Genomic DNA, 25,184 nt, shown 5'->3' with positions numbered 1-25,184 from the left:
AAGCATCTGTGCTTCCCCTTTCCCACTATACACATGTACACTGCAGCTGTTGCCCTGGGCGACTAACTTCTGGGCGAAAACTTCTTTATTCTAAATATAACATCAGAAAACAAATCAGACTCTTGAAAACAAGATTTGGAAAATCAAGAAGAAGAGATATTTTTAGTATTAAGGAAATATGTAAGTTCCTAAAATCCTCAAATGCTAAATAAAATGCAGTGATACTTCAAATAAAAAAAAAAGAAGTGATCTTCATTCAATACAACTGTTGCTTTTAGAACAAAAAAGCATAAAACAATTAACTTCAGTGTTTTTAAGCACATTAAGAATTTATTGACATTAATTCTGCATTTTCTGCAAGAACAGTGGGTTCAGCTGAACGGTCTTGTACTTTGTTTCACTGGCCAGTGGGGGAAATAAGTCTGCCTCCATGGTCTCAGCAGATCTCCTTTGTGTCTGCTAGGGAGAACAAGTGACTAGTTTGAATGGAGTTGTTTGCTGAAACACTGATCTCCAAGAAGTGGAACATTACCTAAAAACCCTGCGTGAAGGAGGAGGGCATCCCATGCTTGCAGAGCCCCAGAGCACAGAGGGGAGCCCTGAGCGCTGTTGGTCCCATTGCTCCCCTGCAGCACAACAGGACCTGGCACATCTGACATGTCCAAAGACACAGAGGTGGCAGCTCTGACCATGTCCATCAAAACAACTCTGCATGCAGAAAGCTTACATTGCTCTCTTGTAAGAAAAATTAAAAGCAGGTTTTCTATTAAAAAGATTGAGCAGGACTGGGTATCTGAGCAACACCACATATAGAACTGTTTTATACATTGTCAACTACCCATGGCATTGAAATTAAGGATTGCATTTCACTTCCAGTACTAGTCCAGAGGGCAACATCCTGGTGGGTTTGACCATGGTTGACAAAGAGTGCTGCTTAGCAATTTTGCAGTCTTGTTTTAATCAGAACAATAGCTAGAATCAGTGATGATCAAGAAGCTAAAGTATTCTGCCTTATTCCAGATGGAAATACAGCTTTGCTCCGTCACTTAAGGTACATTTGATATATAATAAAATGCACTTAAGACAATGACAGCCAAACTCCACGTTGGAAGCTGTTACAGGATTACTTTTAAAATCAAAAAAGAATGTTAGATGCAATCTACTCTCCAGGAAGTGCAATGGATGATAAAACAATAGCGAATATGAAAGCTGGCAATGCCAACTCTCTCAGCAGAGACAATGGCAGTAACAAATGTTTTATTATTTCAGGAGAAAAAAGAAAATTCCTGAAAGACTAGTCAAGAGGCAGCATAAATTGAACATCCACTAGCTTTCCTGAAAGTCAAATAAGGAGCCCTAGTTAAATAGTATGATGCTACTGACTGAACAACAAATTTGCAGAAAGGAAATGATGGGGGAAATCACACAAACTTCATCTTTACATATAAACATTACATTGACTTGGTACTAAGGTTTCATTTAAATTCAGTGTCTCTGAACAGCTGAGAAGTTGGGGAGGCAATACAAAGGCAGATGAAGGGATTTGGGTAAGCCAGGAGTTTCAGTAAATCCTGTGTACTGTTAGCTAAGATAGAGTTTTCACTTTCATGTGAAAGACCAATATAATGCTTAACACACTGAAGAACAGAAAGTAGGACAGACAGCCTATTATTTGGGAATATCATTGATGTTCATATAGGGAAGCAGCTGTGGTTGTGCAACACCTCCTTTTCTCAATGTGGTTGATGAAAAAGTTCAGAAAAGAGTTACAAAATCTTTTCACGATTTCTTTCCCAGTTCAACCACTGGCATTTATTTTCACAGAAAGCACAAGTTTGTCCTATAGACAGCGTGAGGTTGGAAAGCAAAAAGGCAGAGAAAATAAGCAATGAAAAGCCAAAGAGGAAGAGACCTCTGTATCCAGTACAGCAGAGACCTGCCCCTCCTTTCTCTAACAGCACATCAATAGGTAGACGCTGCACTTTACTAAGAGCTGTTGTGCAGCCAGGCAAAGCAAGAGTGGTGGATCCTCACATGATCAGAGGCATAAAAATAAATGAAGAATTAAAGAATACAAATCATACTTGTTATAGGGAAGAGTAAGGGATAAACACGTCTGTGCTTACATCTTACAAACAGTACAAAGATTGCTACAGTAAGAATCAGAAGTTTTGACAGGTCAAAAAAAAGGTGCCACCATGCAGGAGGTGAGGTATAAGGGTCTACTTAATAGCCTAGAGAGACTGGCAAAAGACATTTGGAATAATCTTCTAAGATTAGCTGGAATTTAATTTTCTGGCAAGTTTCAGTAAATAACCCTGTTGTGATGGAGAGAGGTGAACTAAATGATACCTTAGAAACATACCCAAAGCAAAGCTTGTGCCACTAAACTCTTTTTCGTGAGCAAAGAATATCAGAAACTTTGAACATGAGTGCAAGGAGACACAGACCTTGGCTTTAAGGAGAAAAAGTAAGTAGCACCAGTAAAACCAGGAGGCTTCAATTTCCCCAAAGGTTTTCTCAAAGTATGTTGAAATATTAGATCATACTTTAAAATGTCTTCCTTCTACTCATAACTGATTTTGTTAAAGAAAAATACTTACAATACGAGCTAAAATACCTAACAAACCTCTTAAAATACCTATGACATGAGCAATTCGACAGGAAGGGGCCCACAGTGTGTATGGTCAATCAGAGATGATGTTTTTACCAGCAGCTAGCAGTAGTTTGAGAAGCAAACTCAAGTTTTCAACCACATAGAGCACACCTGACCCTTCAGAACAACCTCTTGCCACAGTCCACTGTCAAGAGTTTTTAGTCTGCAACAATATAGTCTGCAACAGTTCAGAGCATTTCATGCAAAGTACCACAAGGTAAAAAGGCTCAGTTTTATAGCAATCAGTCAGCTGGGCATACTTCTGCACATACATAAGAATTTTGTACTCAGCTTGTAATAATACCTGGTGAGCACTGCTCTGGGTCCTCGAGCTCTTGCATGCATTTTATCCAACACCATGTGCTTCAGTTTCTGGTAATACACGGGACCAAAATAGATATATGCTTCCAAAGGCTCCCTGAAAGAATAAAAAGCAAAGCAAAACTGACAACCTCAGATAGCACACATCTACCTTAAGAGAGGCAAGGGTGCCATGTACAGGAGAAATGTGATAATGAATCCTAGAAAAATGTGTTTGGGCTTTCTGGGCAATCAGTCTGAAACCTCTTTCAGGGAAATCTTCTGAACACAGAGGCAGTACACTGCCAACACCACATGCTGCTGTCCCCAGTGCAGCAAGAAACAAGCTCCTGAACTCTGGTCATATGTTGTGCAGACACGCTGCTACAGCTGCAGGTACCTGTGTCAGCTGTAACACGGTAAGCCCCTCCTCTGTATCTGTACAGGAGTGTTTCAACAGTGTCATCAATAGCCAGGAAGGATGGTAAATGTCTCAGATTCTGAAGAGTGACTTAGGGTATTTCTGTTTACATTCCTTCATAAAGGTAAGCATATATGTAAGCAAATATATCCAGCATAAATTGTTGTGAGCATTTTTTCCAATAATAAATGCTCAAAGTATCCTTTTTGTAGGAGCATTTTAAGAATTTGCATTTGCATGAATCGCTTAGCACTGGCACACTGTGAGCCTGACAGTGTCCTCATCCCCTAATTCTCCCTGCACAACACCCTGAGGCACAACCCAAGGCCCAGATGGGTGAAAGCCCTCCTGGCTGTGCATCAGCACAGCTGCCCTGGCAGCACTGCCCAGCAGCTGCATCCAAGGGACAAAGACTGCTGCCCTGGCTGGCCCTGGGGCTCAGATGAGCTGGGTGAAGGGCTCTTGAGAACTGTATTTAGGCACTTTCATCAGCTTGAGAACGTCTGCGAGCAGTACAGAGGGTGTTACTCCATTCTGTGAGCTGGAGTATGGCTAAAGATTTTTGTGTTTAAAACACCCCTAACTGTAAGAGGAATGTAAGCACCTAAGGATCAGAAAGCAACCAGTGAAAAGCACTCAGTTATTTCCCACCTACCACCTTCACCCAGCTACCACCTACAGCACTAAGAATGACCAGAGTTAACACTGACAGACTCAACATGGCCACAATTTGTTTGAGGGAAAAGAAAAAAAAAGGTAAAATGCAATGTAAAAACAAGCAGGAGACAACAGTATTATACCCTTTCAGAGTCATTACTGATATTATGCAGTGTTATTCCAAAAGTTGCTATTGAAGAAAATAATAAAACTTCATTAGACATTTGAAATCCGCAAACTTTCACATTCTTATGAAATCTGCCTTCACGTTTCATAACAAACAGATTAAGCCTCCGTAATTTGCTTGGAAAAAAGTATTAGTATCCTTAAATAAAGTCTCTAAAAAGGGCCCTTCAAAGCTGAAGTTTGGGGACAGGGGATTTTTACAGCTAGATGATTTTATTCTCCCTAGGAAACATGATTAGTCAGATTTTTTTTTACAAGCTACCATGATATACAAAGAGGAAGTGTTTCAAGCACCAGGATACTTGATCTACAATTTATGGAATATGGAGTGAATAAGGAAAATAAAATTGTATCTCTGAAACAAAAAGAGAAGCAACATATGGAATAAATTGGGAGGAAAGGCAATTAAAATAAAAAGTATATTAAAAAAACTTGCAAGAGAGACCTAAACTTGCTTCTTGAGAAGAAGGGGACTGGAAGGATAATAAAAATAGCAGGAAGGTAGGATTAAGATACATTTTGGAAGGGCAGACATGTGAAGCCATATGGCCTTTTCCTGTTCCTAAACTATCTTATGTTCTTTGAACTCTGTGTCTCAGAAGCCAGTCTGATCAACACAGCAGGAAGTTTGCAGATTAGAGTATTATGCCAGACCGAAACATTGTGTAATCGAAAGAAAAAAAAAAAAGGAAAAAGGAAGAAAGGAGCATACACAAAATATTCCCAAGAACAGATGCTTGCCTCCAAATCCATATTTGCAGTACTATTAAAGTCAACATGAAAATGCTTATCTGATTCCAAGCATATGCAAGACTTTCTGTTGACAGAAATCTGAAATTTTTTCTATCTCTAAAAAAGAAAGCCTTGTTTTTAGCTTTTTTTTTTTGCCAGGCAGTAAAACTTGCGAAATTTGCATATGTACCACGAGGGCCATTCCCATTACAGCCACACATACACTTGCAATTTTTAAAATGTGGAACCACAAAATGTTTCTAAGAAAAAAAACCCAAAATGCACACTACTTTTCAGCCTCTTTTCTCAACCTCACAGAGCAGTTTTCAAACAAGAGAAAGTTCCTGAGCTCTGAGACATGAGAAGATTTTTCAGATGTGCCTCAACAGGATTTCTCCACTCTCCTGAAACACCTAAATCTAAAGAGCAGATTCTTACCCAGTGATCCCAGATGTTACATAGTCCTTCCCTAGGTAGTTATAACCATGGCGAATAAGATCTTCACACACATCCTTAACTTTACTGCCGCCAAAAGCCGTTCCATAGTGAAATCTGCCATCGAGCACCCCAGCCTTTCCAGCCAGGAGTTCAATCAACTTTCCTACCTGTCAAAGAAAAGCAGAGTTAGCAGCCTGGTCACTGGGACAAGCAAATTGCTGGATTGCTCACAGCACAAGTTAGTCAGCAAAAGTGTCCCAGATGGCAGCCTGGGCTACTGCATGCAACAGGAAGAGTGGAAGCAGCCCAAGAGCCAGGAGAACTCCTGTGTGAAGGGGAAAACTGGACTCATCAGAGGGTCTGGGAACACCCTTAAGGTACCAAGTCAGGCAGTCACTTCTTCCAGTTATCTGAAAAATGGGCAAGATCTGTGTGGCCTTCTGCTGTAGGAAACAGCCATGGAGACTTGATTTGCTGCAGTGCAGCAGGGGGAATAGAAGGGAAGATGCTAACAAAGGAAGGAAGATCAGAGGCTGTATGAAGGAAGCACTGAGGTCCCACAAAAAGGCCAGGCAGTGAGGTGTTTAGCAGGCAGTGACTCTGCAGCACAGGTGCAAGACTCGCTTAAGTTCCAGGGAGGTGTGTATAATTTAAGAAGTGTTACAGGTCTGGATCTCTAATTGAAGCTCCTCTCCAACCTTCACCTCACAGTCTGCCCCAGCCAGATTAGTAGGCACAGGCAATACGGAAGGAAGAACAAGAAATTTTCAAACACAAAAGGCGCAAGTGAAGTATTCAGTAGCATCCCTCTTAGCTCGACACAGAACAAAATGGGTATGATGCACAAAGAGCCTGCAACCCTGCTCCTTTTACAGTAGGATGTTTCAAAACAGTGAAACAGAGGGCTGACTACTAAGAGCAGAGCAAGTACTGGCATGATGACTGGAGAATATTCTCAGTGAAATCACACTTAAAGCTTTTTTGTCTTTAGTGGCTGATTCCCTTCTCTTTCCCTCTTGGGGGACAGCGTCGTGTGAATGGAGCAGCCCCACTCACCGTCATACGCGATGGGAAGCCATGTGGGTTCATTATGATATCTGGGCAGATCCCTGTATCACAAAATGGCATGTCTTCCTGAGGAACAATCAGTCCACACACCCCTGCAGAAGAGAAAACATTTCAATTCACAAAACAGCAAACCACCAGCAGGGCTGATGCTCATCACCAGATTTTCTTTAGTGTTTTCCTCCTCCTCTCTTTCTTATGGATCACTTTTCTCCCAGACTCATTACCATGACCAGTACTCCCAACCTGCAGAGTAGAAGAGAGCCCTAGTGACAGGACTGGAAAAATTAGCATACCTTTATATAATGCTCACAGTCAATTGTGAGTTAGCAAATTTGGGAAGAAAGCTTTGGATCCTATTTTCAGAAGCAACTAAAAGCTTCTGTCCAATCAGACTGGAATATCCCAAGAGAGACACAGTTTTTAAAGCTGATGCTATAATTTCATGAAAGACAAAAAAATCAGTAATTTGGCCTCTTAGGTTATGCCTTTGGACATACAGAATTATTATTGATTTTAATTTTATTTATCATATGTATCTTTGCAAAATACTGTCAATAAAAACACATCAATTGGGACTTTGACAGGGATAAGTAGGGGAAAATAAATAAAAAATAACAAAGATTTTTTTCAGGTAACATCTGTTTGCAGAGTAAAGACTGCTATCAATGAATTACAAAGTGCAATCCACTCCACAGGCTGCTTTTATTTTGTCAGTCCATGAACACAACCTGTCCCTTGAAAAGCTTTGGAAGATTTTTTCAGTCTCTATCAGTATTGGATATAAAACAAAGAAAACCCTCCAAACTCTAAAAATATTGCAGAAAGAATTAGCAGAAACATGAAAATCCATTTTAAATATGCATCATGCATCTCAACATTTTCCTTCCAAGCCTTATAACTTTCTATAGTGAATTTTGCAGTTCAACATACTGCAGCTATAAACCATTAAGAGCTCTAACATTCAAATTCAGGTGTTAAAATGCAGCTGCTTAAGCCCATACTCCTTTGAACCAAAGCTACTGTTTCAGCTGGACAATTTCTTCCAGAAGCCCTTAGAGCTGAAAAAGTCTGCAAGCTATTTGAGACCAGCCTGCTGCAACTGTGGCAGAGCAGGCTTTGGGAAGAGTCCTGGAGTGGAGGGGGCTCCTGGAAGACCGAGAGTACTGGTTACATCCCTAAAAAGGCATCCCCCGACCAGCCAGCTCACAGGGGGATATCGGCGTCTGCTCAGGAGGGAGCTCCTCTTCCACTGTCCAAGCAAGACAGGGATAGGTGTATGGGACAGTAGTTAATAGAATGAGAATGGTAAGTATGGGGGAAGGGAGGAGAAAAAAACCATCTGCGGCAAGGGTGTGTGTGCTGCTGTATTTCGTTTTTAAACCTATTGAAACTAATTTTCATTGTTCTACTGTGATAAATCAATAACATCCTTCCAGCTCTTCTCTGCCAAGGAGCAATCTTTTGCTGAAAATAAAAAAAAATCAACAACAAAACAAAACAAACCCTCAAACCAACCCACTATCTCTTCCTTGCACTATCTCTTCTTTTTTTTTTGCCTTAAATTTTACACATAAATACTCTGTTATATGTGTATTATCGTGCATATATTCTGCCTTATTTGCATTAACATCTAAGAAAGCATTAGGTTGCATCTGGACTTCACGGCACCTGTAAGCCAAGAATTAAATCTCAGCTAACTTAAAATTACTTTAGGCTCTGAAAACCTTTTATATGCCAAGCTGGTTCCCATAGCAGACAGCCACTGTGTTGTTTGTTTTGTGTGAAAGTGAATGATAAAAGATCCATGAAATCGACACAGAAAGGCAGAACAGCAGAAAGAACTGAGGGCTCTCCATCATAGCGGCTTCTACCCTCCGCTGACTTGTGTAACAATAGGACCTACACACCCAACTGCAGATCTAACACAGCTGTGCATTTCATTAGATGAAGAGCACTAGTGACACAAGTAAATAATTAACTTATTCTGGTCCGCTGACTGTGGTTATGAGACCAGTCATAGCTGACAGATTTTAATACAAGTTAACACAAAGACAGCATAATGAGCTTAGAAGTTAAAAACAAAATATTTAGACAGAATCCAGAAATGTGAAGCTTACTAGGCCATTTATAAAGTTTCTATGTTACAGAGGGAAAAAAAAAGGGAAAAAAGAAAAAAGGGAAAGCTATAAAGCCTTAGTTCTAAGCTTCTGTATTTTAATAAGTTGCTGAGCCTGTAGCAGATCTATAGCATGTCTGTGTGTATTTAGAGGACAGAGAAGCTTCTTCCTACCCTGTGTTTTAAGAAAGTTCATTCAACTGTTGAAAAAGCTGAAAGATACCTTTCCTATATACAATCCTACTTCTAAAAGTAAGTAACTGCAATTAATTCAAAATGTAAACTTGATTTTATTCTGCAATTGCTTGCTTTCAGAAGCTCTTTAGGAGAATAATGCTCGCAGGTCTGCACTTTAAGCTCCTCAATTTACTACTCTCTCTCTTTTTTTTTTTTTTTTTTGCAGCAGAGCAGTAGCAGACAAGCAAACAGCTGCAAAAAAGTGACCAAGTGAATTAATCCATGTAAGTGGAACTACCATGTGCAACTGGCCAATAAAACAGTAAAGGAGAGGAATTTAAAACAGCCTCAAGTTCCAAATTCTGTTCAAGTATGAACTGCATTTCTCAAATGAGCTGCTCAACTACACCCCATACAATATTCATAAATAAGGCACACTCAAACTAGGAGGCTGTTTTGCTCTGTGGCTCTTACTAGGGGTGAGTATTTCTTAACTGTCACTGATTTAGACATCACATGAAAATTGATCCGCAGCATTCATAGAGGACACATGGAATAATTTGGTTTCATTCACTTCCCTTTCTCTCACAATTTTTATATGCTGCATCTGGAATTGAGTAATACAACTTGAGACTAAATTCTATATTGCAGTGGGACTGAATAGCTCTCACCTATACATTCTGGTGTCTCATCTGGGACCAGAATCAAGTACTAACAGCCAGAAAAAGCTGCAGACAAAACAAAAACCAAAATCCGTTATTTAATGTGGATTAACAAGACGGTTACGTGCTTGAACAAGAAAGCACCTAGCAACTTGCTACATCTAATTTCTTTTCATTTGAAAAACAAATTAAATTCTAGAAAAGAAACTTCTGTGTATCTATTTTAGAATGTCACCTTAGAAAGAAAATCAGTGAAAATGCTAAGAAATTCTTTTACAATATCAAAAAGGAAAAAAAAAAAAACCTGGATTAATAAGCATGGCAGCTTAATGCAAGGGTAACAGTTTAAATTACAGTAACCTTAAATCAGACATCTACAGTGGTTTAACAGTGGTTTATATGCAAGTATAAAACAGCCATGGGCAGTGTTTTTCAATGCTATTGTATGGCAGCCAATAAATGTCAGTCCCCTGACTATGCACAATGGCCCCCAGCCCCACACACGCTATCAGCATCGATGCTGACAGCATCTCAAACCCATGTACCTCCACAAGGCACTGACAGCATAAAGAGCCCCTCATCCCTGTACTTTTGTCTGAGTTTCTTTTCCTAATCAGGAGAAACTCAGGTTTCCAGAGCTGGCACCTTTCGTGTGGCTGCTTTTCCAGTTTGCTGACAAACACGAGCCCAGCCAGACTAAGAGCGCGGTTCGGCGCAGAGGGGGAAGGGGGGCCGCTGGGAGGGCACAGGGACAGAATGCAACACTATGGGAAAGTTTTTCACCAGGCTACGATAAGGTGCCTTCTATACACACACATGCCAAATGAAAAAAAATCATCAAATAAGTCAAAACAACCTAATATAGAAAACTAATTACTACCAGCAGGAGGGACATTAGAGAGCAAAGAAGATGACGTGAATAGAAGCAGCAGCAATACCAGTTTCTATCAGCAAGATAAAAAGAAGAGTGTTACTAAATGTGCTTGTTTACTCGCTCTAATGATACGGCGGTAAAAGTGCTAAAACTGACTTGAAAGGCGTCTATTTTAGCTTTGCCAGATTTGCCAGAATTTGGAAATACTCTTGAGAAATAAGACAACATCACATAATTAAGCAAAGTTGCAGCAGTAACACAGCGCTGTACGTTACGGACAAGTGACAGATTTGAAAAAATTAGTAAGGCTGAACAACGAATTCACGGCTGCTTCAAAACTCTCTAATTACATACTGCATTGGCTAACTAAGCATAAAAGAAGTCTAGAAGAAAAAAGTGCTGTATCACATAACCTTTGTTCAATACTGAATCATTCACTGATCTATCATATCACTTGCTACATCCCATTTGACATAAGAGGTAAAGAACAGAATTAAAATTAACAGATAAATAATGCATAAGTAAACTTGATTAGTTTTCTTATTAAAAACATCACTCTAAATGAGAGGAGGTGCTAGAAGACAATACAGTTTGTACACTGCTTTCCCATGAGCTGCTGAATGGTCTGATGTGATAAATTTGCATAGTCTGAAGCACACAAAGAGCTGATTAATTGAAACCCTTACAATGTTTCTGGAAGCAGCTATTGTAAAACAATAACCATAGGAACTTTACAAAATACACATGGCTGAATGAGTCAAGAGCTTAATAAAATGTGTGTTCAGGATACACTATTTGGAAACAGAATTAGAGATTTTTACTCTGTGCCATAAAATGCTAAATCACGCTACTTTCAGAAGGTCAGTTGAGGATTTACTGAAAAGGTCAGAAGGTTACCTGTTTGCTGCTTGAGATAAAAAATGCTCTAATTTTCTTCTTAAGATTGCAAGCTAAACAGTGGTTTTGTTAAAAATACACAGAAAAAAAACAGTCTGGGAAGTTTTAATGGCCTTCTGACATTTTCTCAAATACAACCCCTGAAGATAAAAACACGGTAAGAAATCCCTACCTTCCCTGATGCCTAATAACTACTAATCATCCCACATTCCTGCAGTCGATTAAGAGCAAATTCTTTTTAATGCCACTTGAACCATTTAATTACTATAAACCCACTGACATTCTATTAGAGATAAAGTACTCATTCTGACTTATAACATGGGGGGAAATTACACAAGTAGCCATTTAAAACTAACATTTTATTTTAAATGTTCTGCTTATCTGTACTGTACAAGTACCTATTAAAAGGAAAAAGATAGGTTGATCTCCACTATGAAGTTAAGAAAGCAGATGTTCAAACTATTAAAAATTTCAAAAAGTAAGCAAGCTAGATGAGAGGGATTGTCATGAAGTTTATGTAGTTTATAATGCAGTGAATGGATTTTGTTGTGACACTAAAGAACATAGTTCATTTAGGAAAACAAAGACCATCTTTCATGAATTTAAACTTGCTTCCTTGTCTTTAGAGTTGTTTAAGTGCAGATACTTCAGAAAGGTTTAATCCTTTATCTTAGATCTTCAGCTATTAAAAAGCTTCTGTTTGCAAGTTCAAACAATCTCTTGCTTAAATACAGTTTTTCCACTCCTCAGGAATACTGTTCAGTATTGCTGCTTAGTTCTGTGATCTACAGGACCTTTGTTAGAGGTGTTAATCCTTTTTCACATGAGAGACTGAGAAATGTTCTTTCAGAGAAGTGTTATATTGCTTTTTTTCACATCAAAGGAGCCCAACTTTTTCCTCATTGTGACTTGTAGCAAAGCAAGAGGAAATCTGGAAATATAATAATTTACTTTGTATGGAACTCAGATGAAGCTTCTTTAGCTTAACAATCCTTTTGCCTTCTGTGCTTTGAAAAGTGACTTTTCTTGAAGAATACAAGATTAAAACAACAAAATAATTAACCAAAAGAAGTTTTTTTTATCCTTCTGGAAAATATATGATGCAACATAGTGAGAACGAAGTCCTGCAGTTCAGGATAAACATAGAACTACCAGAGAGGATTTATTTGTGAGACACTAGAAGCTTAATAACTTTACAGACTATAGAGACAGTTCCAGTCCCAAAGATTTTACTGCAACATCCAGTTTGAAGATGAATATGAAAAAAAAGCAAAATATTTGCCTTTCAGAACACAACTTGGCGGCCTCATTTGTTTGGGTTTTTTTTCCTTCTCCCTATATACTCCTTTCTGAGAAGCCTTGAAGGACAGGCAACCTTTTACAGGCAGCTTGGAAGGAGTGTACTTAAAACACAGACTCACGTGAAAAGAGCGTGTGGTGGACCGGCCAGAAGCGGTGACCTTTGCCAACACCATGTTGACATGTGAGAGGACACAAACAAGGCAGCAAATACAGAGGCAGTGACATAGATCTGTGTTATTATAGAGGCCTACAAAATCTACCTGCATATTTAATGGAAGGCTTTTCTGTAACAAAAGGCTAAAGCTGGTTTGTGAGATTTAATCTGTTGCATCCCAGACCCTTTCTAATTCCTTTACTCTGCTTCCTTCTGTTCCAGTGACAAAGCAGAGCTTTGAAATACAAATCAATTTGGAATATAGGAAAAAGACCATCAAAAAGTTTGAGACATGGCTTGTGCAATCTCTTATTTTGCACATATTTAATTATTTAAAACCCACTACTACTACGATTCCATGAAATCAGATGTCATCTCCATCCATGCCTTCTAGAAAATAAATATATTCCACAAAAAAAGACTGACAATACAGACAGATACATGTTTTTTCTTCTTACTGAACCAAGGTACTTGCTCGTTTAAGATCATTATCTGTTTGAATGGCTCTATGGCAGGCTTAAAGCTAGCAGTCACAAATTACACTTGAAGTTGTAATTGCGTATATTCAGACCAAGATGAGAGAATTAAAAATTCTGTCTCAATAGAAAAAGTTGAACTGTTAGTATTATGATTTCTGTTTCATGATTGTCTATATTTTTCTGATAAGACTGATCCTTCCCCAGTTTGATATCAGAGGATGATACTAGAAGTTATGTTAAGAAGCTATCAAAGGAGGTTTTCCCTTTCCTTTTCATGCCTTTTCTCCAGTTCTGCTATTGTCAGTATTGGTTTCTTCATTGTACTGTTAAACTGCAAAACAGTGAACTGTACTGTTCTTGTCAGTTATTTTTCTTAGTATCTATCAAATGTATCCTCTCCATATTCCTCCTTTCTCCTGTTTACTGTAACATCTTTTTCTATAATGCACTACAGGGCAGTGAACTGAGAGGTTTACTGCCAGGAAGGCTACGAGTCTTACTAAAATGCAGTAATTTGGAATATGATCACCCCCTTGATCACAAGGGATTATTAGTAGAGATTGATGTATGGGACAGCTACAGACACATGCCTACAAACTCTGTAACACAACTGTTACAATGTTCCCACACTCATATCTCCAAAACCAAGCTGAAAGTGACATTCTAAATAATTGATGGGTTTGGATTTTTATTAGTATTATTATTATTATAGTCCCAAGCACAGATAGAGGGTGATCAGCCATTGTTAACCTGATGCAGTGCCAGGCGTAATTATGGGTGCCCTAAAAGTTTACTACAGCATTTAAGGATAATGCTTTTCATTACCATGGGATTTGCACAGGTAGTTGCTTGCTCTGTATTGTGAGATGTCCTACGTGCATTTTGTCATATGGAAGGTCTTCAGCACCCTGAAGCCATACTGCAGCCTGCCTGACAGAATTCTGTTTCCTTCTGTCATTCTTCCTTTTGCACCCATGGTTCTACATTTGTGGAGCACTCTTTTTATTATTTTTTTGAGAGATATGAAAAGAAGTTCATTTACATTCTATTCAACTATTCCAATTGGTGCACATTAATAGCCCAAACTAGGAGAAAAAACTAACCTACTTAATTTTTTGAAGTAAATCCCCATAAATATTTATCATGATTAATCAAGCAGCTTCTTTAATATAATTTGGAGGCTTTTAAAAAAAATTCTAATAAGAAAATTTGTCCTGCACAGTACTGATTGCATTATTATAAAATAACTTGCTGCTAAAATACTGCATACCACTTAGGAGAAGGGTTTAATTAGACAAAGCTGAAACTGTATCAAGAAATAGCCATTGCTTCAACAGTGCTCCTAAGTTTTTAAGGACTGTACAACTACATTGTGTATAAAATTGAAAAAGCATTAGAAAGAGAACCTACACAAAATCTTTCTGAAGGAGGATCTTCCCTCAGAAAAGGAAGAATGGTGCAGTTGAACATTCCAATTGCTCAACTCCTCCTGGTTGCCTCTGAAGCTCTTCCTCCCCTCACTTATCTTAACTCTCCTATAAGGCTGCAGTGCAAGAAATAGACTCAGTTTTATAAGGAAAGTCAAGTATGTAATGCTGCTTCTTTACTTTTTTGAAACCTTCAACAGTATTGATTTCCAAATCACTTGGGAACTCAGTGGGGATAGCTTTCTATTTTTAGATCAAAAACCATCTTGAAAATACAATCAGGAAAAACATTTCAACGCTTAGCAGAAGAGTTTCTCTTCCTTAATAACAACAGAAACAATGGAAGTATTTCCTGAGAATACAGAGTAATTATAATAATAATAAATAAATAAATAATAAATAAAATTAAAAAACAGTTTTGTGGGTGTGTGGAAAGACAGTGGAATTACAGGGGATCTTTCAGAGAGCTGGATGTACTGAGAAAGGCTGGCTGACTATTCTTATCGATAACACAAACTTGAGGCAGTATCTGGTAATAGCTGTCACTGTGATCAACTACTGCCTTGTGCACCCATTTTACCTCTTCTGATTGACAGGTCTGCTGTAGGTAGATATCCTGATCCCCTAACCTGGACTCCACAGAAATGTGGATTACAGTGGTTAGCTCTGCATCTCACGACAGGGATGCAGTATTTCACTTCAGTTATAACTGGCCTGGAGTTATTAGGACAGGACTGTAAGGGGTGTATGGGCTGCAATGGAAAGGATTTGGTAACATCAACATCTTTACCTTTCCATCACATCTGACAAGAGATGTTCTCAAGCCAAAATAAGACCTAAAAATGTAACAAGATTACAAAACTCAGGTAATTGCACTGCACATACACTAACACAGAAGGTCATGCTTCAAATACTACAAATCTTGATTTTCCAAGTGTACAGAATGATGAGAACATATCAAAACCTGTCCCATACTGACACCAATGGGAACAAAGCATGCTTTTAAGTTGGTTGCAGTCAGGCTGTTTTCAGTTACTTCTTTCTTAACACCCTTTGCATACCTTCCAGCTCTTTGAGATTCGGAGGATGATCTGATATTCATATTTTTTTATATTCAGGTCAAGGGAGTTCACTGCTGCTTTTCAGCAGATATAAAAGTAGGTCCCTGATTTTCATTTTCCAAGTAACATTAAAACTTGAGAACTACATGACACCAAGCAGGTTCCAAGTGGGCACTCATTTTCAAGTTTTGGTCTGAAGATCCAGAGCTGCCCCAGATCATGTCCCGGGTGTATTTTTAAAAACATTTCCTTTCTTTCTGCTCTTGGCTGGTGCACCCCTAGTTGTGTTCCTGATTTGCTTCCCTTTTACACCATGGCTCTGAGTTATCTACCTGCAGTCTTTTCTTCAGAGCAGAATGCCTGCACAGACCTGCAAATTTCCCATTTCATCTCTCTTCTTTTCTGTCTGTTCAGAACCTTCCCAGTTTATGACAACCCACTGACAAATCTATCACCTAAATACAAATTGTGACTTAAACAAAAAACCCAACCAAACCTCAAAAGCCCTGTACTTGTTTGAATTGAGGGAAACTACTGTATTTTTCAGATTCATAGATCAACAAAGAGTAGTTTTTGCTAACATGTTTTTGTTTCAGAAACATAACTGCTAAATTAGTTGGACTTAACAAAAAAAAAGGCATATGGCCTTCTACCACTGTATTCATAAAAGATCTGAACCAATCAATGGAAACATACATTATGTATGTATAGTAGGCATATACAACAATAATTTATTTTTATTAAATGGGTCCTTTACCTTTCTGCCCATGACGACTGCTAAATTTATCTCCAATTTCTGGACGTCTGGTTTGCCTCAGCAACATTTTGATCAAGAAAGCATCCTCTGCATTTGATGAAATCATTACTTTTTCAATGTAAGAATCAGTGGCGCCTTTGTACCTAGTAAAAGAAGCCAAAACATTGGTTTTACTTCTATGAACAAAACACAAGTTACAGACAACTATCTGTGTCATGGCAAGCTCCTGACCAAACTGTAATCTTTATGGAACTTACATATGAGGAGAAAGGATTTTATACTTATATACATATATATTTACATACAAGTTCCAGAATACAGCATGTTTCTGGAAAAGAAGTGTTTTAAGATTTGCAATAGAAACTAATAGAGAATTAACCTGAACTTGTAAAGGACAAGGTATGGGGTTTTATTCACATGGGCTCTTCTTGACAGCAAAAGTTTCCTCACATATTACCAATCCGTTGATCTTCAATTAAAGAAACAACAGCCAAATATAGTTATATTTGAAGAAGAGAGTTTTCTAGAACCGAGTATATTTTTTCAGACAACTTTCCTTCACGTAATTTTCCCAGCTCTGAAATTATATTGCAACATACGTTACTGGCACATCTTTGTACTGTGGCTGCTGAGGCACACTGCTTCCTTCCAGAGGGGTCTGGGTCACAGTGGGCATAGATTTGTTCACAAGAACTTGCTTATTTTCTACTTTTTCACCTACAGAGAACAAGAAAAAAAAGCACTATGAAAATGTATCTGACTGTGTCAGAAATACATTTTAAGCTTTAAAAAAAAGGTGGAAGACAAACTGGAAGGAACATGCCCAACAAGTATGCTCTGCTGTTTTACTAAATATTGAATGGTAAGGGAATTACTAAACCAGTTTTCTTTGGTAAAACAAAGCAGAACTGCTTGCATGCTGGGTGCACTATGAGAACAGTTATTCAACATACCCTGGGTCAAAAGTCTGCACAAAAGCATCTGAAGTCATATGCTCTAAGTATGGAAAAAATTAACAGGGAATACTTTGCCATGACTGAACTGACAAATTTTAGAAATTCACACCTGAATTTGGGGCAGCCCATCATTTCACAATGAGCTGTGCAAAACTACTGTCAGTCTCCTTGTATTCTCGTATTTCTATTGATACTGATGTCATATATAGCTTCTCCCTGGTCCATTCCCTTATCCTCCTCTTTCCATTGAAAACCAGATCAGGAGGATGTCCAATGATACAACTGCACACCAAGTATCTACCTCCCACTTCCTCCACTAAATTACACTGATCTTCATCCTGTGTCTCTTCTGTCCACATGAACTATCTCAAATAGGTTTTTACCTACATGCTGAGAACAGTCTCAGTCTGGAGTCCAGCCCAGTCCTATCTATCCTAATACTTCAGAAGATTCTTGCCTTTTTTTCCTTAATTAACTTTGAAAGCTCCATTGTAATGTGTTAAGGAGCAAAATTGACCCAATTGTGTACTATAATGGAATTAAGTTTAATGCCCTTTAAAACACCTTTCTTACTAGATCTTGGTAGGTCTATTAAGTCATTTTCTAACTAAAGGATGACAGTATGGGAGGATTCTTCCTCAAATCTATTATCATTGGAAAGTTATACACCTCTCTTTACATTCCTATTTATTTTTCTTATCTCTCTTCAAACATATTTCTAAAGTGTTAAAACCATAAGGTTTTACTTCCTCAAATAACTGCACTAACTGACATCTTGTTAGGAGATTTTGACACATGCAATCAAAATAATAAGGGGCCTATCTCTATCCTTAAGAAAACAACAGCATATGACAGAGAAACAGAGAAAAACCTCAGTATTAAAAGCTTGCCAGCTTGGGAACATAAGAATACAAATTCTAATCTTCAGTAGATTCACATTATTAAAATCTTACTCTTCTACTTAAATATAAAGCTACTTTTTTCATGTACAAAAGTCCCCCCAATGATTGGTAACATGCTGCTTTCAGGAAATAATTTTTTTTAAATTTTCCATCACAATACTGTTGTCTTCAAGACAAAAATACTCCCAAGAGGCTAAGTATAACACAAGGTGCACAAGAAATACTGACAGAATATTAATTTCCACTTTGACTATGAACATGCCCTGAGTGAACATGCAATTTGACCTACCTGGAGAGCAGATACCATCAGCATCTAAAATCTCATGGCGCCAGATGGGTTTACGGGTAGCTGCATCCAGCATCGGCCCCATCACTTTATCAAACGTCTGATTTGTGTATCGCTTCAGCGTGCACTTGGCATTCTTGTACACAAGGCACCTTCCAAAGCCTACAATGGAATGCAAACTCATCTGCCTAGGGATTCAAAGATCCTTTATAACACATGACCAGGATAAAATCTGAGCTATGGAATATAAAATATTCTTTATTAGTTAGATTATTCATTGGCTTGAATGGCTTGAATATGCATAATGTTGTACACATATACCTAGTGGTGCACAACTTGAACATCGTATCATGTACACTTTTTTTTAGATGCTGGACTACAGTCCAATTCTGAACTGTGCTAATCTGCTTCTGTATCTCTGCACACATCATTTCTCTTGGAATCACTAAATCTCTTGAATAATTTTGGTGGTCTCCAAGAAGATGTAACATAGGACTGTAATAACGTGAGAGGAGCACTTCTTCCTTTCATGATTTCTAAGAAACCTGAACTTCTACTCATGTTTGTGGCTGGCATAAGTTGGTCTCCCAGGAAAGTACTGAGTGATTAGTATAATCAGCCCATTATTCTTTTTTTCCTCACCTCAAATTACATGTACTGTTATAAAATTAGTGGGTTTTAGATGAGAAAAGTAGCACCTGTGGAATTTCTCTCTAAGTACAGCAACTAACCATGACACTAAAGACTCTAATCACATTTAGAATTACAGAGAGCCAAGAACAAGGCTTGCTAATAATCCTGGGTTGTTTTAGCTCATTTGAAAGATGGTTGTGGCCACATACAGTACATCTATATCTTCAGATTATGTCAAGTAATTCCTGACATGCACCACAGCTCTCCCTGTAAATGTTACCAGTCTACCAGAAAAGAAAACATTCACTTTTAAATCATGCCTGTTGCTGTTTTAGAAAAGGAGGCATAAATTAAATGCAGCAGACATTAATGCCAAAGATACATGCCTAGGAATACTATTAGTGCTGCCTAGCAACTAGGAGGAAGGGTGTTTGGGGGCGGGGGGGGAATAAAGTGATGGAAGAATCTGACTTTGGCCACCCAAAACTAAAACCAGCTTGAACACTGCATTATGCCTACTCTTCAAGGAATTTATGGAGAAAAGTGAGAGAAGAGAGGCTAAGTTTTCAGGCAACTCCCTTCCAGCACTCAGCAGCATTGACAAGAAGTGCTGAAGAAATGTGGAGAGAGTGAGACAAGCTAGATCTACACAAACATGGGTCTCTGTTAGTTCACCTTCCCTTTGGTACTTATGTACTTTTACTTAAAATACACTGCACCACAGAGCTGATATATTTTTTAAGGAAGCAGGTAATTAATTTAGCTCTGGATAAACACTAAATTATTTTGCTTTAGACAACACTATTATTTTCTCTCAGAAAGTAGGCAATACTGCTACTGCTCCCTCAAAACACCAAGCTCACAAAGACACAAACTGCCTCGAGTTCTATTCCTTTCCTAAATACATTCATAAATCTAATTGAATCTACTGCTTTTGTTACTGGTGGAAACAATGAGATCTCTTTGTTAGTAACAAACAAATGGTCAGGTAAACATCTAAAAAGCAAGCCCAACAGAACAGATTAACTCATGTCTTATGTTTTCTCTAAGTTAAGTGTTTACACCTTTTTCATTTGAGATCAGAAGTTAGCCATTTTTTCTTATAATATCCAAACTCAGAATTTTATATGCATGCTGGCATCTTCACCACACTATTGTATGCATGGAGTTACGATCACTAATCATACAGAAAACCAACAAAAGCATTCAAAGCAGTTTGGGAATTCAGTTTCTTAACTGAAGATCTAATGCTCATAACTGCAATAAAATTTACTACAGGATAACACTACGAGAAAACAAGTTTATTAGAATATATATTGGAACACACACTGGAGAAGTGGGAAAGAGTTGATGGATCTTACCTCTGTCCAAAGAGGCTTTATTTAAGACAAGAGCATCTTCAATATCATAGCCACTGTAGCTCATCACAGCAACTGTGGCATTCTGTCCAGCAGGGAGCTTCTCAAAATCTATCAGTTCTATTGTTTTTGTTTTTACCATTGGCTTTTGTGGATAGGCGAGGAGATACATCAGAGTATCTATCCTGTTTCTTTGATTGTATCCAATAGTACCTGCATGTAAAAGAAAAAACAAAGCAGTGAACATTAGTGAGTTTTCCAGGAATGTTTTGGATAAAAAGTTACCAAAATGCCAATTAACTAAAATCACACAGAAATTCTTCAAGAAAAGAAGGGGAAAAATAATTACTCAAACCAAAAGAATTTAATATCATTAATATATAAGTAGTTTCTTAATTTAAGCTCCCAGAAAGATTTATTTTCTCTTGAGCAGAAAAAACCTAAGCATCAATAGAAAAACAACAAAAGAAATAAAAGCCACTTGAATAAATACAGATAAGATAATTTTTTCTAATTATGACACTGAATCATGCAAGTATGAAGTGTTTGCTTTTATTTTTCTTATAGCCACTGGGTTTGGGTTTTTTTGTGGAGTTCAACTGGTGTTTCAGAGACCTGATCCAAAATTTCATGAAAACCAACAGAAAGACTATCAGTGAGTTCAAGAGAAACTGTGGATCAAGCTCTTCATCTTCAACAACATATTTCCTTCCTTTTTTGGGCAATAATTAGTTCAACAGCAGCCTGTGTTAGAATGGGACAAAGTATAAACAAAGCATACCACTAGCAGCAGCCAAAAGTGATTTACTTTCTAGAATTAGAAGCACCACTGATAGATAGACTACAGTAGAAGTCCACTTCTGTATTTGTCTTTCTACATGAAATTAATTTTAAATTTACAGTTCAGAATTTAACCCTTTGTAAAGACCTCCCAGCTTGAGACTGAAATTTTTGGCCCTGTCCCATCAGAATGCCAAAGTGTCTTCTGAAATCTGAGGAAAAAATAATTAAGACCCAGCAGGGAAACATAAACCGTTGTGTAGCAGAACAAAAGTTAAGGCAATCATATATTATTGGAGTTTGCTGTACCAGGACTATGCTATGTCTCTAAGCAATTAAGAAATTACAGTCTGAAAAGTTAAAATTTTAAAGTTTTAAGTGCTAAACACTCTGCACTACTTTGTCCTTAGGATGTAAGTCTTTCAAAAGCTTTCCATTTTGTCCTGCAGTTTCAGAGCCCAGCTGCATTCTTGGAAAGGTCAAAGCAGTCCGTGTACAAGGAAGATTTCACATGGCCAAGAAGCACATGTGAACACAAACCTGCTCACTGGGGAGGTCAGCATCACATTTTACATGCATCTACTTGCAACTCCCATTTACATGAAGTGTCTAGAAAACCAAACTCTAAAACGAGGCATTTCCAAAGACCTATCCTGTGCTTGGCACTAGACTTACCTTCCTAAACCCCAAGAGGTCTACTCTTCTCAAGGACAAGAAGAGAGAGACAACTCAACAGCTACCATCTGAAAATTAACTGTTACAGCTGGCCTGGACTTCCTCAGGTTCTAGAAAGCAGATTCAATGACACAGGCACAGAATTTTCAAATTACAAGAAAAATCTGGCAGAGTTGACAGGCTTGTCTCTTGCTTTAAAGCAGTTGTTTTTCTGTCTTTTCTTGTATAACGCAACAAATCATCTTCGAACAGTATTTTTTGTCTCCAGTAAGACATAAGCTGGTAAAGCCTGGATTCCTCAAGACTGAAGACCTTTGCAGTCCCACCCTGCAAGGCCCCAGTATTACTGAAATACCCTGAGATTTCACTTGGACTTTGTTCCCATTGTACTTTTGACTCAACTCCCCTGATTTTCCCAGTATACAGATCAGAAAATATACTTCCAAATAAGAGGTTTAGACCATTATTCCCCTCTGCATCTAGAATTTGTATGCTTTCAAGGTAGGTTGTAGGGAAGCTCAGCTTAAATGTTGCACAGATAGGGACATTTTCCTGATGCTGAGAGAAATCTTTCCAAGAGAAAGTCATGCCAAACTTATCTTTCAAACTGCTTGCATTTTTTTTCTCCTCTGATATGCTTACACGCTACTGGTTCACTGGTTAAAGGCGCTAAGATAAAACTGGTGGTTCAGACTTCATCCTATCTTTTACACTTAAGGGTGTCCTTTACATCCCAGTAACAATCTGTGGAAGTCCCTATATATCAAAGATTTCAGATGACACTTTAACATATTTCAGGTAGCACAAATTATTTCTCTTCAGGTGTTTCATGTATTTCAAAACTGGCATTTTTATCAGCGGTTCAGATAACAGAACTGCTACTGTCTGGGAGCCAGAAGCAACTGATATTACTGAGATTCTGAGCCTCAATAATAAACTATATTCAGGCTACTCTTCAGGAGATGAATGCTGTATCAAATCGAAAACATATACATACATGTCAATGACAGATATCCTAGCAGGAAAGAAACTGGTTAGAGTAATTACTCCAGAGTACAAATGAAATAAATTAGCCAAAAACCACGGCATGTATCAGCAATATTATTCCTAATTCCTGGGATTTAATGGTTATACAAATAATCCTTTCTCTAAACTGGGCTAACAAACCACAGCCTGAAACCACAATCTGCTTATTTAAAATAAAGCAGCATCTCTCTTCAGAGACTGGGGTGCTGGGATGAGCCCTCTGTGTGGGTGCTGAAATGAAGGAAGTCACTAGCTTTATTTCTGCTCTCCCTCTGAAAGAACAGAGCCCTTGTTTGCTCCAGCCAAACAACCAAGCAAAAGTGAAGTATAATTAAGGTTCACCATAACAAACCTTGCTCACAATGACTCACATTTATAATTATCTCACCAGCAAGAACCAATTTTTTTCATTGGTAATTAGCCCTGGTTAAAGCAAAATACACAAGGTTGACCTGGAGATGACAAAGATTATTTTCTTGCTTTTCTCAGTACTTGATATATTGTGAATGCACGTGTGCATTCTTCCCTTCTTTTTTCAATTTCCTGATAGTTTTTTTTTTCTTTTTAAGTGTCATTTGCGTATCCTTTAGTGTGAAATAATAACTACAAAAACACTTTCTACTGATATTTAGCATAAATGAGGCATTGCTATTCTGATGCTGAAAGTTTTGAGAACTCACCAGAACAAACAGCCAGCTAAAATAAGCATTAATCCAATTCTCTGGTGTATCACTTCCAACAACATTAAACTGTACAATCAAAATTAACAAGGATACAGAAATCAATCCACTTGAGCCAAAAGGGTTATTATTGCCCATGTCAAGAAAAGAACTGCTGTAATTCTGTATTTCCCCTGTTTTCACCACGGATTTTCTATGTTTCTGTCCTTTTATATGAGCACAAAGCAAGAGAGGAAGTTTTTAAATGCTGCAATAAACCTTGCGGAGGGGACTCCGACTCTGCTCAGACAGATTGTCACAGTACATGCATTAGGTGATCTGGATGTTAAGTGTTAGAAATACTCTTTTCACAGTAGAAAGATTAAGGAGTGGGTTAAAAAGATTATGGGTAAAATATGTGTTGGGGGGAGCTCATTTCTGCATCAGCACTTCTGTGCCTACTACGAAGGAGAGGAGAGGTGTCAAAATGAGGTCGTGTCATAGAGCACAAACAATCCTCAAAGAGCAGTGTCAGAACAGAACTGCGGCCACAGTGCTCCTAGATCCAGCTGTGATGACCAGTAACAGCTGGTTTTGCTTTGAGGTTTGTTTAGATTCTGTGCTCCTATGCTAGCTGTACAAAATTTGGGAGGACTCTGGCTCTCAGTCCACCAAAGAACTTTCATAACTGTCAAAACTCCCCAGCACTGAGTTCCTTGAAGCATATTTATCTTCTCAACTCAATTTTAACACATTCAGCTGGCTACAGTACAAGGCAGAACAGTATATAAAGGGCTTTGCTACTTCACAGAAGCAAAGCAGAAAGTCCATGATACAGTAGCAGGCTTTTTTTGCAATATTAAAGTTTTTTCTTCATTATAAGCTTCTACAACAAAGCTCTCACCCACCTATGTCTGTCCCTCAAATACTTCCTTTTCTTTCAGAGGTCACAGTAATAACCAACACCCAAATCCTCCTCTCCTTAGTCAAGACTTGTTATGTCATATGGGTTGAAGCTGCAGGGCGCAGTTGTGCTGTGAGTGTACAGCTTGCTTTGTGTACCCACACCATCACTTAGGATTACTGGCAGGAAAACTGTATTTTTTCATGCTTCAAATTAGGCTTTTAGACAGTCACAGATGTACAATGTGTAAAACTGATTAGGTTTTCATGTCTTAATGGAATTAAAAAGTCCAGTTTAGAACTATTTCTTAACTGTAGAAGCCTTTGATCCTCTGAAGTATTATTTTACCCACAGATTAAATGCAAACAGTACAGACTCTTGTATTTTCATCTTAAGTACTTCTGAGATTTGAAGCTACAACCGTTAACCTTGCACCGAAATGTCAACATTCAACTGAGGTCTTTGCAGCTGCTGTTGTATTTACTACCTAACTTTCTCTCAGTCTTACAGTTTAACCTGCAACATATGGTAAATAATCTATACCAAAAGTGAGGGGTTTTGTTTCAATTTAATTTTACTGAAATCCAGTTTGGTCACTAAGTGCAGTCCTCTACCAAGATAACTCATCTACCCGTGAAAGG

General features: G+C 38.2%; 1 protein-coding gene across 1 annotated transcript in view; it reads right to left on the bottom strand.

The window, feature by feature from the left end:
* Positions 1–25,184, bottom strand: part of POLR3B (RNA polymerase III subunit B) — a 71,640-nt gene that overhangs the window by 7,001 nt on the left and 39,455 nt on the right. The window contains exons 20-26 of the mRNA XM_058022122.1: positions 20,503–20,712; positions 18,512–18,670; positions 16,964–17,081; positions 16,365–16,507; positions 6,447–6,550; positions 5,391–5,557; positions 2,961–3,074 (exon numbers count right to left, since the gene is read on the bottom strand). Coding sequence (XP_057878105.1) covers positions 2,961–3,074; positions 5,391–5,557; positions 6,447–6,550; positions 16,365–16,507; positions 16,964–17,081; positions 18,512–18,670; positions 20,503–20,712 — 1,015 coding nt within the window. The remainder of the gene's footprint in view (positions 1–2,960; positions 3,075–5,390; positions 5,558–6,446; positions 6,551–16,364; positions 16,508–16,963; positions 17,082–18,511; positions 18,671–20,502; positions 20,713–25,184) is intronic.

Source organism: Melospiza georgiana, chromosome 4, assembly GCF_028018845.1.
Source record: "Melospiza georgiana isolate bMelGeo1 chromosome 4, bMelGeo1.pri, whole genome shotgun sequence".
NCBI lineage: Eukaryota > Metazoa > Chordata > Aves > Passeriformes > Passerellidae > Melospiza > Melospiza georgiana.
This window is presented reverse-complemented; position numbering and strand designations above follow the sequence as displayed.